At 34.0% G+C, this 14,411-nt stretch overlaps 1 protein-coding gene across 2 annotated transcripts in view; it reads right to left on the bottom strand.

Annotated features, from left to right (window-relative positions):
- Window positions 1–10,069: 10,069 nt before the first annotated feature.
- Window positions 10,070–14,411, bottom strand: part of LOC143085225 (uncharacterized) — a 41,687-nt gene continuing 37,345 nt past the window's right edge. For both annotated transcript variants that reach the window (XM_076261460.1, XM_076261459.1), the window contains exons 4-5: window positions 11,304–11,839; window positions 10,070–10,615 (exon numbers count right to left, since the gene is read on the bottom strand). In XM_076261460.1, coding sequence (XP_076117575.1) covers window positions 10,580–10,615; window positions 11,304–11,839 — 572 coding nt within the window. In that variant the 3' untranslated portion in view covers window positions 10,070–10,579. The remainder of the gene's footprint in view (window positions 10,616–11,303; window positions 11,840–14,411) is intronic.

The raw sequence follows: 14,411 nt of genomic DNA on the forward strand, positions 1-14,411 counted from the left end.
AGGGGGTCCGAGTCGGTAACAAAAGAAACTAAGGAAAATGACAATGATACGTAAAGGACTATTAGCAGTTATTTTGCCATGTTATTTGGGACTTTCTGATTTGATTTTCCTCTGAGTTCAGTATTTTTGTGATTTTACTTTTTACATGCCAGCTCCAAACCCCAATTTAAAAAATAGAAAGATTACGTCTTCATCATATGAAAATCAAGCACAATCCCTGCTACATCTATGCCTCAACATGATAACAATTTTACACTACCATTTACACTGGACATTCCGTGTAATAGAATAACGGGGAACGAATTAAATGTTCCAGACACACCAAACATTTATCTCATATCTGTTTATCTACCAGCAGTAACACAAAGTTATGAATTATTCTCGAAAGAAGTTGAAATTCTGATAGATGTCTATAACATTTATTCAACTATGGGAACTGTTGTCCTTATGGGAGATTTCAATTGTAAAATTGAAGGTCCAAGATACACGTTCGATTATGATAAACGAAGTGACAGTTTTCAATCATTTATGCAGCAATGTAATATGCGTTCTCTACATCTGGAAACAAATGGAAATGGACCAGTTTGTACCTTTCAGTCTTATCAAGGAGGACCAAAAACCGCCATTGATCATATAATTGTTAGCATTGAAAATCTCACCAAATTTTCCAAAATCCAAGTCCCTGATGAAGATATGTTTAACGTTTCAGACCATTAGCCCATTAGATGTTCGTTTGCACTATCGGACAATACAAACTATGTATCTAAAGACGACGATCTTACTGTTCAATGGCGTATATCATATACTAAAGCTGTACAGAACGGTGCTATTGCCGACTATTCCTTTGCCGTGTCACAATTCTTATGGGACATTAAAACACCAACTGCTACTCCGGCTAATATTGAACAATACTATAGCAAAATAGTCTATGCTATTTTGAGAGCCGATATGGAAACTCTTCCCGGTAAACAGTACGTAAAACATTTAAAACCGTATTGGACAAAGGCTGTGAAAGAATATCATACAATTATGAGATTACAACGTCGAACATGGATTGAGAATGGCAAATTTCATGACCGTAATGACAAACATTACAGTGATTACAAAAGCGCTAAACTGAATTTTAGAAAACATTTTGAGCTAGCATATGAAAACTACATTAGTGAAATAAATCGTAAAATCGAAGAATCTGTCGAATGTGATCAACGTTTTGCATGGTCTGTGATAAAAAGTGGACGCAAAAGTGTATCGCATTGTCAACAATTAAATATTAGCGGTATTTACCTCATTTCTTCAGACGAAATACGTGACGGTTGGGTTACTCATTTCCAATCTGTATTCAGTTTCGATAGCAACTTGATCAACCCTGTGAATGAAAAAGCTATCGATAGTACCATCAACGACTTCTTAGAAACTGTCCGTACAAACACAAACGAAAATATCGAGGAATTTACTTTCGACGAACTATATAAACTTTGTGACAATTTGCCGTGTAACAAATCTCCAGGGTTAGATGGAATCTGTTACGAACATTTGAAATACGGCGGAAAGCTACTTCAGCGTCATCTTTGTAGTTTGTTTAATCTTGTATTGGAAACATGCTACACACCGATAAGCTGGAAAGACAGTTGTATCATACCTCTATTCAAAGGTGGAAACAAATCAAAGTCTAATCCTAATTCATATCGGGGAATTTCTCTTCTGTGTAGCATATCAGAACTGTTTGAAAAGGCATTATATACTCGTTTACCATCGCTTCATCACAACTTTACACACCAATCACAAGTTGCCTATCAAAAGACATTATCTAGCACACATGCAAGTTTTAACATGCGAGAAGTCGTACACCATAACTTAGAGCGTCATGGCAATATTATCGTCACACTTCTGGACAGCATGAAAGCATTTGATACTCTATGGCACAAAGGACTATTAGTTAAGTGGTATATATATGGAGTTCGGGGTTTAACTTGGCTGTTGATCTATGAAATGTACCAGAACATGCGAAGCTGTTTGCAATTTAAAGGAAAGTGTTCAAAATGGTTCAAACTCAAAAGAGGCGTAAGACAAGGTGGGTTGCTGTCTGCTGTTTTTTATTCAGTGTTCATTAATGATCTTCTTAGACAATTAGATGAAAGTCTTTATGGAAGTATGCTATTCAATCTTCGCGTAAGCAGTACCTTACAAGCGGACGACATTGCTCTTATATCTACAACATCAAAAGGTATGAAAACTTTAATAGGAATTTGCCAAACATATAGCGAAAATTGGGGCTTCAGATTCTCATCAGCAAACAATGAAGTACTGAAATTTTGTTCTTCAAAATGTGCTACCATCAGTCAACCATTGAAACACAACGGAGCGGACATTCCAGTAGTAACATCAACCAAGCATGTTGAAATTATATTAAATGCCGAATTTAAGAGCATGTCAAGAACTTTAAATGCATGCCGAATTTTGCGTGCAACTGCGTTATCTGTAATGAAATCCGTTATACACCCAACCTTCCTAAATCCATTAAGGTGCTCCAAAATAGTATTTCAGATGTGTTATCCAAAGGCAATTGTTTTCTTGTGAGCTTTGATATGGTCTTTCAAATACTGAATTAACAATGTTAGAACGTTCTCACAAATATATATGTAAAATAATTCAAGGGCTTCCTGCACGAACACGATCTGACAAGTGCACAAGCCTACTCGGTTGGCTTCCTGTGGAGTGCTATATTGACAAGTGTAAGTTACAATTTTTTGGAAGATTATGTAGAATCGACAATATCTTATTACCAAAACGTTTACTATTACTACGACTTTTAGAATTTAGAAACAAATGTGCCAAAAAGCAAGATGGTTTTGTACCAGATCTAATCAGAATAGCCGTTAAATATGATTTGATAAACTTTGTTGAAGATTTCGTGAAAACAGGCAGATTCCCAAGTAAAGCTGTGTGGAACAGATATATTTCCACTTCCATAGCGAATTCTGAAAACAACAGATGGCAACAAAGAATATCAGTTGACAGTGACTTTGAAATTTTCCGTAAAATTCACAAACACATTGTACCACACAGAGCTTGGCTAAAACTAATCCTAACTTCAAAGAAGAAGCTAAATATATTGTTGACCTTTGTCCCGTCATCCGAACAGAAGAGTCGCCTCTCTTATGCGATAAATGTGGACAGTTTTTCTATAACGTTATTGAACATATCATGTGTATGTGCGATCGTCTATCAAACTTAAGAGCGAAGCTTTGGGAGGACTTAATAAGTATTAATCCGATTGTGTACAGTGTGTATATAGACAATCTTACATCATCCACATTCACAGCAACACTTTTGTCATGTTATACGGAATATGATCTGGATAATGATAACAGTATTCATTTCTCAAAAACTTGTATTACACATGTTCAACGGATGTGCAGCGTTTTTTTTAACTTTAACAGTTAACTTACCTTCAGAAATATTATCATTTACTTTAAAGTGACATTCAACTGATTCAGTATTATCATTTACTTTAAAGTGACATTCAACCGATTCAATCGCTCTTATCAATATATGACATTTAAATCATTCAATCACTCTGATGTCTTGATCAATATGTAAATATTATTATTGTACAAAACTGTTTAATACATGCAAAATCTTCGATAAGAAGGAAATAAAGTTAATATATCTCACATAGGGTTGTCTTTGACACATTCCCCATTTCCATTCTCTATTTTATTGTGACGTAACAACACATCACAAGAACAAGATGTAAAAGAATAGAATAACAAACCAAAAAAGGACAAAATATATGAAAGTACCAATCTAAGTTTACAACGGCTTGTTCACAGTCCAAATAAACAAGGGAATAAACCATGTTTCGCCGATGGAAATTCAAGGAGGGTTTATGTATTAAAGAAATCTAGTTTGACCGTAACATACTCGTATTCCTGCCAAAAAAAAAACTTGTCAGTGCTGGTTTCATGTTATATATTTCTTTAATTTGGAGATTTGCGTGTCAACAATTTTTGTCGACTAGAAAGATTTAGAGCTTGCCACATTGTATCTAGATAAATTATTATTGTGGAAGATAAAATTTAAATTGGAAATTTAGAATGTGTCAAAGAGATAACAACCCAGGCCAGCTATTGGACTTCAATTCAACACATCGCAAAATCCAGCACCCCGAGGACGGCTTCAGCTGGCCCTTTAACAAGCATGTGTAATAGTTCAGTGAATATGGACGCCAGCCAAACTAAACTCCTAAACAAATAAATGGACTAAAATTAAAATCAGACAAGACTGACAAAGGCCAGAAGCTTCTGACTTAGAACTGGCTCAAAAATGCGATGGGATTAACATGTTTAGTACGATCTCAACCCTTCCCTTTACCTCTAGCAAATACAGAAAAAAAACCAACAGCAAAAACGAAAAACGAATTAAAAAGGGGCCCGAGTCGGTAACAAAAGAAACTAAGGAAAATGACAATGATACGTAAAGGACTATTAGCAGTTATTTTGCCATGTCATCAGGGACTTTTTGATTTGATTTTCATCTGAGTTCAGTATTTTTGTGATTTTACTTTTTACATGCCAGCTCCAAACACCAATTTAAAAAATAGAAAGATTACGTCTTCATCATATGAAAATCAATCACAATCCCTGTTACATCTATGCCTCAACATTATAATAATTTTAAACTACCATTTAAGATAATATATATATATATATAATGTCTAAAAATAGCAACAATCAACATTCAATCTATTTTAGCGTGGATCAGTTTGTGAAAATAAACTGATACAGTTACTGAATTAAAATTATATAAATGTCTAAGAATATAACTTAAACACACTAGTTAATACATTAAAAAGTTCTATAAGATTTTAAATAGAAATACGCAATATTTCGCTAAACAAATTAGCTTCATCAGGCGTGTGCATCTCTCAAGGTGAAATCGGATGCATGACAAATATATATATATATTATCTTAAATGGTAGTATAAAATTGTTATATATATATACATATTATTAGATGTGGTATGGTTGCCAATGAGACAACGTTCCACAAGAGACAAAATGACACAGAAAGAAACAACTATAGGTAAACGTACAGCCTTCAACAATGAGTAAACTCATACCGCATAGTAAGCTATGAAAAGTCCCGTAATGAGAAATGTAAAACAGTTCAAACGAGAAAACTACCGATCTGATTTATAAATATACTTAAAAAAAACAACAAATATGATATTCAGTAAATAACCAAATAACATGTACATACTGACTGTGGCGGGATAGAACTAGCTTGACGGCGCGACCTCTCTCTAACATGGAACAGTGGTATAAAAGAACAAACTATAAATATCAGTTGAAGAGAGTGCTTAACTCATCAGATCTTCATCCCCTATTTTCAAAAGATTTGATTTTTTATTGTTACCCATGAATGAAACATAATGTTGTTAGTACTTAAAAATGTTAATAGGCGTTCATTCGCTTCGTTATGTGTATTTCAAATGATTTTTTTTCTCTTGTTTCGAACTATGCACAGAAATTGCAGATGTCAACCTCTTATTGTGGACACGTTTAAATATATTTTTTACTCAGGTCTCTGCATGTGTAGTACTTGTCATTGTGTGGGTATTTATTATGTGTCATTTGTTATTCCAATTACATTTCTTTAACAATATTCAAACTACGAGAGTAACATGGATTTTAGATGTGCCCCGTCCAATTTAGAAGAACGATTTGAATTATTTTCCCAAAAAAAATCGTATTTTCTTCCTTTCTGCAGGAAATGTCGTATCGTTTTTATTTGAATCTTAAAATTAAAGGACATGACCAATAGCTAGCAACACTGCATAAAAAGTTCTGCTAAGATATGAATGTAGAGCACACAAGACCAAAGAAAATCAATATGTTATCATGTACATGTGCATGTGCATATATATACTCATTTATTACAATGAACTTGAACATTGTTAGTATCCTGGTTATGTACACAACAAAGTGGGAGTTTCCACCCACCTTTCTACCCGAAAAATATTATTATGTCTAGACTTTTGTTAAGCAGTTTAAGGTTATGTTTTAATTGAATTTCCACCTACGTAATACATATCTTTACTGTTCAAATTGTGAAGTGTGCTTTTAATTTTGTAAAATTAAGTGTTATGTATAGATTATTTTGTTCGTTTTTATCGTTATTTTGACACACACTTTCTTTTGCCCGATACACGTTTCTATTCAACAACTAACCAGCTTTGTTTTCACAAAAATTGCAAGAGCTCTACCATTCCTCGACAGCTTTTGCATTGATTTTACGTTCGTTAATATTAAACTTGTGAGTTGCTTCTCTACCATTGTAATCGATGTCCTCTCCATACTATCTGTTAATTCATCTTTAGTGTTTACCTATCACCAAAAAAGGAGATAAATATGGATACTTTGTCAAAGAAGTCATGGCTAACACATATCGATATTTTTGTAAAAAATTGAATTGACCATTTTGTAGTTATTTGGTTTTAATTATAAGAAAAACAGTGGAGTAGACCCCCCAACCCCCAAATTAAATTGTAAACATATAAATTCTCTAAACCATTTGTGACCTTGAATGTTTAACATTTGTTTATCACTATTTATTCTACCCGACCTTGTTCAAGTATTTTTATCAATGGGACAACGCATATCTTTAGTTAAACAAATGGTAGGTGCGAATTTTCAAATCTGATTTTTAAAAAGATCTTGTTCATTTTATGTTTTCTCCGATTAACAAACAAATTGATAAATCGTGTTACGTTTTTTTTCAATTTATGCATCGAGCTGCTCTCTCATATCTGGTTGTTGCCCCCATGTTACATTCCGCATTTCCGTTTCTATCCGAATAAAATGAGAATACCTTATATATACTAGTAAAGCCGACCGTGCAAGGGCTGTATAGCCGGTCAAGGTCGTTAAAAACTTCTATTTGTGTATAATAGTAACTGTTAAACCAATTACTATAAAAAAACATTTATCTTAGCCAATATTAGGAGTTTTATCTGTGGTACAACGATTTATTATAAGAATGTGTTTCACTTAACTCCGCTTAGGGGATCACAACCTTGAGATTTGAGAGAGAAGATGTTTAAAAATCCTTTGAGAAGATATACTTTATTAACTATGCAATATGATTTAAAACGAGAAACATTTCCTCGAAGAGTTTATCATAAAAGATAAATTAAGACTAGATCTGTTTAAAGATAAAACCATGCTATCTTACTTTCATATAAATCTTGAAACATTGATAAAACATCTAAGCCAGATAATTTATGGAACATTTTATCATGTATTTCATCATTTTGTAAAAGGGGATAAAGGACGTCTTTGATTTTATTAAGTGCTATTCACAGAAAAATAACTCTAATTTGCACATTATCAATTTTCATTCATTTCTAAAATCACACTAGGAATAGTTCACTTTTATTCCATTTGTCTTTGTTTTTTTGTTCTTGTTAATTTGTTCAAATAGAAATATGAATGCATTAGTATTTTACTAGAGATTTGGTATAAATCAAATGAGGTTGGTTCAAGGAGATATAAAACGTGCGCGGGAGAACGTTTCAAAACAGAACAGGAAATAAATTCATGTTAAGCCCACTGTCTTGCACGTCAATTTGTTTAACATCCGAACACCGAAAACAGATGCATATCAAATGAAAATCGACATTGCACAACAAATTGCATTAAACAATCCCATATATATTGCGCTATGACACAAGCAGGTATATTACAGACGACAACTACGTTTAGAAATGTATCTAAAAATACAACACGTAAATCTCTAGATACAATAGTTTCAAAAACATCTTTATGATATGAACATTTCAACAATTGATAGTTTTCTGACTGGACAATCAAAGTTTCTTAGCCAACAGGGACACCATGAAATGAAGCTGAGTTCGTCATCACAACTATAATACTCTTTTTTGCTTGTGAGGGCTGTGAAGGCTAAGCGACACCATACGTAATTTCTCTTTCCTTTTGAACATGGAGATAATGTTTCCTGTGAGCAGTAACCCTCTATCAAGAAAATCATGATAGGAAATACAGGCGCGGTAATATCGTATCAATTGGGAGATAAATGATCCGTATACAGGCGCGGAATTTTCTCGCTGCATTAAATTAAGGACCCATTGGTTGTCTTCGGCTGCTATCTGCTCCTTAGTCGGGTTGTTGTCTCTTTGACACGTAACCCATTTCCATTCTCAATTTTGTCTTCTTTACCCGATGTCTACGATGTTGGTTAACTGATAGATGGGCCAACGACGTACTACTTTCGATGACAGAAATTAGTCCAATGATGTACAGCCTACATTTTGTTTGGTGTGAATATCCGCGTCAGCATACACTCTAAAATGAATTAATGATGGGACAGGTATGTCATGCAGTCTGCCGACGACTGAGGGCCTGTATCCATGGTGTTAGATTATGAATCGCTATTTAAACGTCCTACAACTTTAGTCCTGATAATGCTTCCAAAAGTCATCGACCAGTACTTATCATCGTCGTGATCGGGCTGAACAGCTGATCAACTTGGACCTAATAACAGCGGTGTGAAAGGCAGTAAAATAAATCTGAATAGCCAACATACTAAAAACTTTAAAATTCTCATAAAAAGTCCTCGGGCACCGCACCGATTTTGTAAGTTAAGACCAGCTAGTCACACTCGTTGAAAACCTCTAGTTATTTAGTATGTTATTGTTGGGACCAGATATGACAACCGACTCGTGTTATTAGGAAACACTTACAATTGCTCAGATGAACATATTAAACAGAGCTCTATAAACGAATTCGTTTGAAATAGAAATATTGGTGTTTTTAATCCTCACTATGATGACGTTAGGCTTTCTACCTTGGAATAAAGAAGAAAGGTGATACCAGAATAGTGGTGCAAATTACAAATGCGTTATAAAATACTATTGTGATGATCTGGTCAGCTGATACGGATGCAGTATAAATTCTTGCGTCCTACTTCCATATGTTAGGGATTGGATATTTTAGATACGTTTCCATTCAGGAAATTGATAACCCTTTAGGGCTGGACAAATCCAATGCATTGCCTGACTTCCTTGCATTTACCAGACCCTACACTGTGTCATTGTTCGCAGTAGAAGTAGAAAAACAGTATGGGATTGCCTTTAATGATGTTACTAGAGCATTCGTCATTATGAAAGTCCAAACTAGTTTGCTAGAGAATTATCTACTAACATTTATTTTTATTTGGTGGATAGTTCTTATTTGCAATCGAACCACAAATAATTTTCATATTATTTGCAAGGTTTGTTTTTGTGCTGATTGGATGCTTTCGAATGTATCTCTGTAATGTATATGCTTGCCTTTATATTTTACAGATGCTGCTTTTGTTTGTGAGAGAGCTGTCTACTAATACTTTTTGAACTTTGATGGATGGTTGTTACATTACCAAGTCAAACAATGTTTTTATAAGGACTATGAATGTCGAAACCATTATGTCATGAATCGAACGATGCACTATTTTGATGTACGATCGAACTCATGAGGCATGAAATCATCTTTTTAGTTTTAAAAAAGCAAGTACATTTAAGGTATTTCGCCAACAAAATCAGTCGTTTTTTAACACACCAAACATTATACTTATCAAGGTAGTAAAGTGCGGAGGATGTCTCAACTTGGAACCACAGACTTGGCTTGCCCTTCCAGAAAACATGAGAACACTCCCAGCGTTTGTCTGGCTCCGTCTTGCTCAGTCTTCACTTTTTATATTGTTTTTATGTACTATTATTTGAGTGTAAGTCACGGATTTGGTCAGTTTACTTTCGACTTATGAGTCTAAATGTTCCCTAGTAACTGTCGCCTTTCATTTGGTTGGATAAAAGACAAAACGGTCAATTGCAACCGTTGTAAACGAATTTATCAGATGTACCTTATTCATGTCAAGAGTTAATTTACTTTGGTCTCGAATTTGATGTTGTGGTCGTTGCAGGTGTGGAACAGTCTGTCCTCCCATGTACTGCCCTGTTGATTCTAAATGACATGTCTTAAAATTTGTTAACTTGACAATATAACTATAGTAGTATCAGTTCTTCAACTCTATTTGATGGAACATACATTGCTTATTTTGAATAAACATAATGTATTTCGTCCTTAAAATATGTTATAGTGATCTATTTGACTGGAAATGACAAGATTCTGAATAAAATGTTTTGATGATAAAACCGGAAGTTGATAAAATTTACCTTGCCTCCATATCTATTTTTGTTCATCATGTTCATAATGCTTCACATTAGCTTTTTTTCAAAATGTCCTGCTTTTAAACAAAGTGCACACGTATTCACCTATCTGCTGGACTATAACACCAATGTTATATTATTATGTATTAAAGTGGTATTCGTCCATAAGGAATTAAACAATGCAATAATTAATCACAATTCAAAAATAGTCAAATGCATATGTGGGACACTTCTGAAAGCCTCCATCTCTCAACTAACACGCATGTTGATTTAAATAACACATGGTGTATGCAAATACATGAAGAAGTGCCAAAATATCGAATAAAACATGTGTTCATGTTCATGTGCATGTCTTTAGGGCATTGCATATTTTTCTTGGATTTTTTCAACCTGGAAAAGACATATAGATTAATTATTGATTCACACTTGGTTTATCTGAAAGCAAAGACCGTGATGGTAACCTCCGAAATACTGACTACGCGGAGAAAACACTTAAACGGATGTGTTTTGAATTTAGTATTTATTGAGTTAGAAAGTGCTTGCAATTACAATCGAATTGGAGGAAATGGAAACAGGGCATGCACAAAACCATAAAATGTAAACCTCCATGCATCAAACTAAAAAATCAAATGTAAACAGGGCATGCACCAAACCAAAGCACTAAATGTAAATGGCTTGCAACATTACGAACAAAATGTTTTAATTTTAGTCAATCATTGTCAAAATAAAAAGTATCTCATGGAGTTGGAGGTTTTGCCTGACACACGCTTCTAGTCTATCTTAACCTAAATTCTAAAATATTTATGATTTATGCTTTCTATGAACCAGAAGTGCACGATTAAAATAGAATATAAATCATTGACAGAATTCATACCTCCATTATTAATTTATTCTAGACATCTGATTTATCGTTATTATAAAGTAAAGTAATTATTAATATATTCCATTTAAAAGTTGTTTTCATTCCTTTCTATGACTGTATGTGATTGTATTTTGTATGTATTTACCACTAGTTTCACATGTGAATGTGATGGAATGTTTATTAATAAAGCATATTTGTATGGTTGTTAGTACTTACGGTATTAAGTTCGCTTTCTAAGTTACGAGTGTACTTTTCTAGTTTAGCAATGGCATTTAACAACGAAGTACTATCAGTTCCAGTCCAACTCTTTATAAAAGACAACAGGGACTGTTCACGCAAATTACAGATGGTGCCAAGACTAACTTTAAACAATTCTACCGCAAATGGAGAGCACACAATACCCTGAAAATATGTTACTTTCTGACGAAGTCGAATGGTTTCCGTTTTATCTTTATCTACAGCGGCCTGTGTTGTTCCAATGACATTTCCTTCGATGATAGTTTCAATGATGAACGTGATACCAGCAACGCCAGTCGTCACCGCGGCAGCTCCAACCAAAGACGCACCCCCTGTAAAAGGGGCAAATAATGCACCAACAAATAATGATGCGCCAGTTGTTATATTTCTCAGTATTCTAGAATTTTTTATTTTTTCATTTGCTCTATACAGTTCTTGTTTTAAATAGTTCATTCTAAGAAGAGTTTCGTATCGTATTTTCTTCCAACGTTTCACATCTTTATTTAGTTCTTCATCTGCAAAGAGGTTATCACATTTGAGTTTATATTTTGCGTCATATTTCATTACATTGTTATATACTATAATTATTTCAAAAACAGTTGTCCTGCTTAAAAACAGTATATGTCAATTACAAAAATTTGCTATTAAGATACGATTCACAACACAAAATGTTTCACTTCTAAAATGTATGTATGTATGTATGTATGTATGTATGTATGTATGTATGTATGTATGTATGTATGTATGTATGTATGTATGTGTGTATGTGTGTGTGTGTATGTGTGTGTGTGTGTGTGTGTGTGTGTGTGTGTATGTATGTATGTATGTATGTATGTATGTATGTATGTATGTATGTATGTATGTATGTATGTATGTATGTATGTATGTATGTATGTATGTATGTATGTATGTATGTATGTATGTATGTATGTATGTATGTATGTATGTATGTATGTATGTATGTATGCATATCCGTCTTTAACGTAACCTCGCCGCCCAGGAAAAACCATCAAAAAAACTAAAGAAAATTGATATGGAAATCTGTGTTCGGACCAAGTGCAAGGCACGCCTCGGGACATTGATGCCAAACTCCCTCACAAGAAAAAACAGCAAAATAATATACAACATCAAATATTATGAAACATTGAAGTTTAGTGTTGAACGTCTGCGGCTAGAATGATTTTCAAACACAAGAAAATTAAAAACCCGCTTTCACCTCATTAACATAAGAATACTTATTGACACAATCCAAATGATTGGTCCACGTAGCCACGTGTACAACTACACATAACAAAACCCGCCAAAAAAGTATACCGTTCTTATAAAACGTTCCTTTTAGACAACATTTTCCCGCTATACTCCGAATCGCGGGAAAATACATGTCTTAACTACACTACAATAAAAACAAACACAAAGCAATGCATTACGCCGTGCAGACTAGAAACACAAAGAAAGGGCGGACAAGTATAAATGACATACAATAAAATGAAAATGCTAAAGACCTAGCTTCTTAGTAACTTCTAAACGATGTGCAAGTGAGTCTGCCACGTATCCATCTTTGGCAGTATCAGATTTCCATCGACCGTGCCGTATCCAGCAGCGTTCTTTAACATCAGCGTTAGCTGCGACAGTGGCTGCACCCGCCCTTAAAGAATGTAAACCTATGTTTATATCACCACAAACTTCTTTGGGTCTAGCTACTATACACTCTCTAGCTCTGGTATAACTCAGTTTTTTGTTCTTGTAAATTAGCGAACACCGTTTGCCTGATCTAACAATAGGTTTAAATAAATACTACTCAGAACTGGACTTAATTTTACAAATACTGAAATACTTGGACAATCAATTATAAGGACAAGCAGCAGACTCACCATTTGAAATAACTAATTTTTCCCCTAATCTATACTGATCAGTTTTGCTTATGTCAATATCAATCTCTAAATAATTAGTTTTGAAATGAACGTCTTTACGAAGAGAACTAAGCTCATTGTATCTAAGAAATCCAGAGAAACTAAGAACAATCATACATAAATCCCTTAAAATTGCTATTATATCACTGTCTTTATATTAAAGTTCAATAATAGATTCAGAATAAATATGTTCCTTTTTAATTTTCGATTTATGTGGTTGACGTTTAGATGACTCCAGTAAATTGGTCACAAAAGCATTTTCTGTGGGATCTGAAAAACCTTGAACTGTATGTGCCCATTTTATACCGTAAAACGCTGACTGAACTACACTTCAAGATGAACCTGTGTCTATCAGTTTGGTTAAATATAAAGCTACATGTATAGGCTTTGCTGGCAAAGATAGTACCCCTTGTTTCAATATAAATCTCTCCCACCGTTTATAAGCATAAAAATATTTATTGTTAGTATTGTCACTCCTGGACTGCAGTAAATACGATGACATCTTAATTCGCAATTCGTCAAAATCATCCGAAAGAATCACTCCATCTTGTATTTGCTCCAACACCCTGCTTTTCAGACCGATACCTGTAGAAAAGAATGAAATAAATTAAAACCTTATTTTCATAGCCAACATCCTGAAATCTGTGGATTTTCCGAACATACCATTTCTACCTCGGCCTTTTTTGATAACTGTTGATGGTAATATTTTACTATCTTTAATGAATGATTCGAATTCTACAACATTCTCATAGACTTTGTGTAAAAATGGCCAATATGGTGCTGAAACCCATAAAGGAACAAATAAAGCGCTATCTGCTTTATCTTGTATAATTTTGTGTATACATCGGGATATGTCTGAAGGTGATGGCATAATCTAGTTTTTTTCTTTACCCCACTGTCTATTGAAAGCATCAATACCCAGTGTACCTGGACACTAGTGTTTAGTATTGAATATGCTACATTTTGCATTGTAATCAGTGGCAAACCTATCTACGGTATGTGGACCCCAATTCTGATTAAGATATTCAAATGTAATATCGTCTATCTCCCAATCATCGCAATCAATAGTTTTGCTAATTTTATCTGCTTTAACGTTCTCTTGTCTAGGTACCCACTCTGGTACGATCTTAATGATATTTGATTCACATACGTTTGCTATTTTAATTGTAATATTTTG

The sequence above is a fragment of the Mytilus galloprovincialis genome, chromosome 8, assembly GCF_965363235.1.
Source record: "Mytilus galloprovincialis chromosome 8, xbMytGall1.hap1.1, whole genome shotgun sequence".
Taxonomy (NCBI): Eukaryota; Metazoa; Mollusca; class Bivalvia; order Mytilida; family Mytilidae; genus Mytilus; species Mytilus galloprovincialis.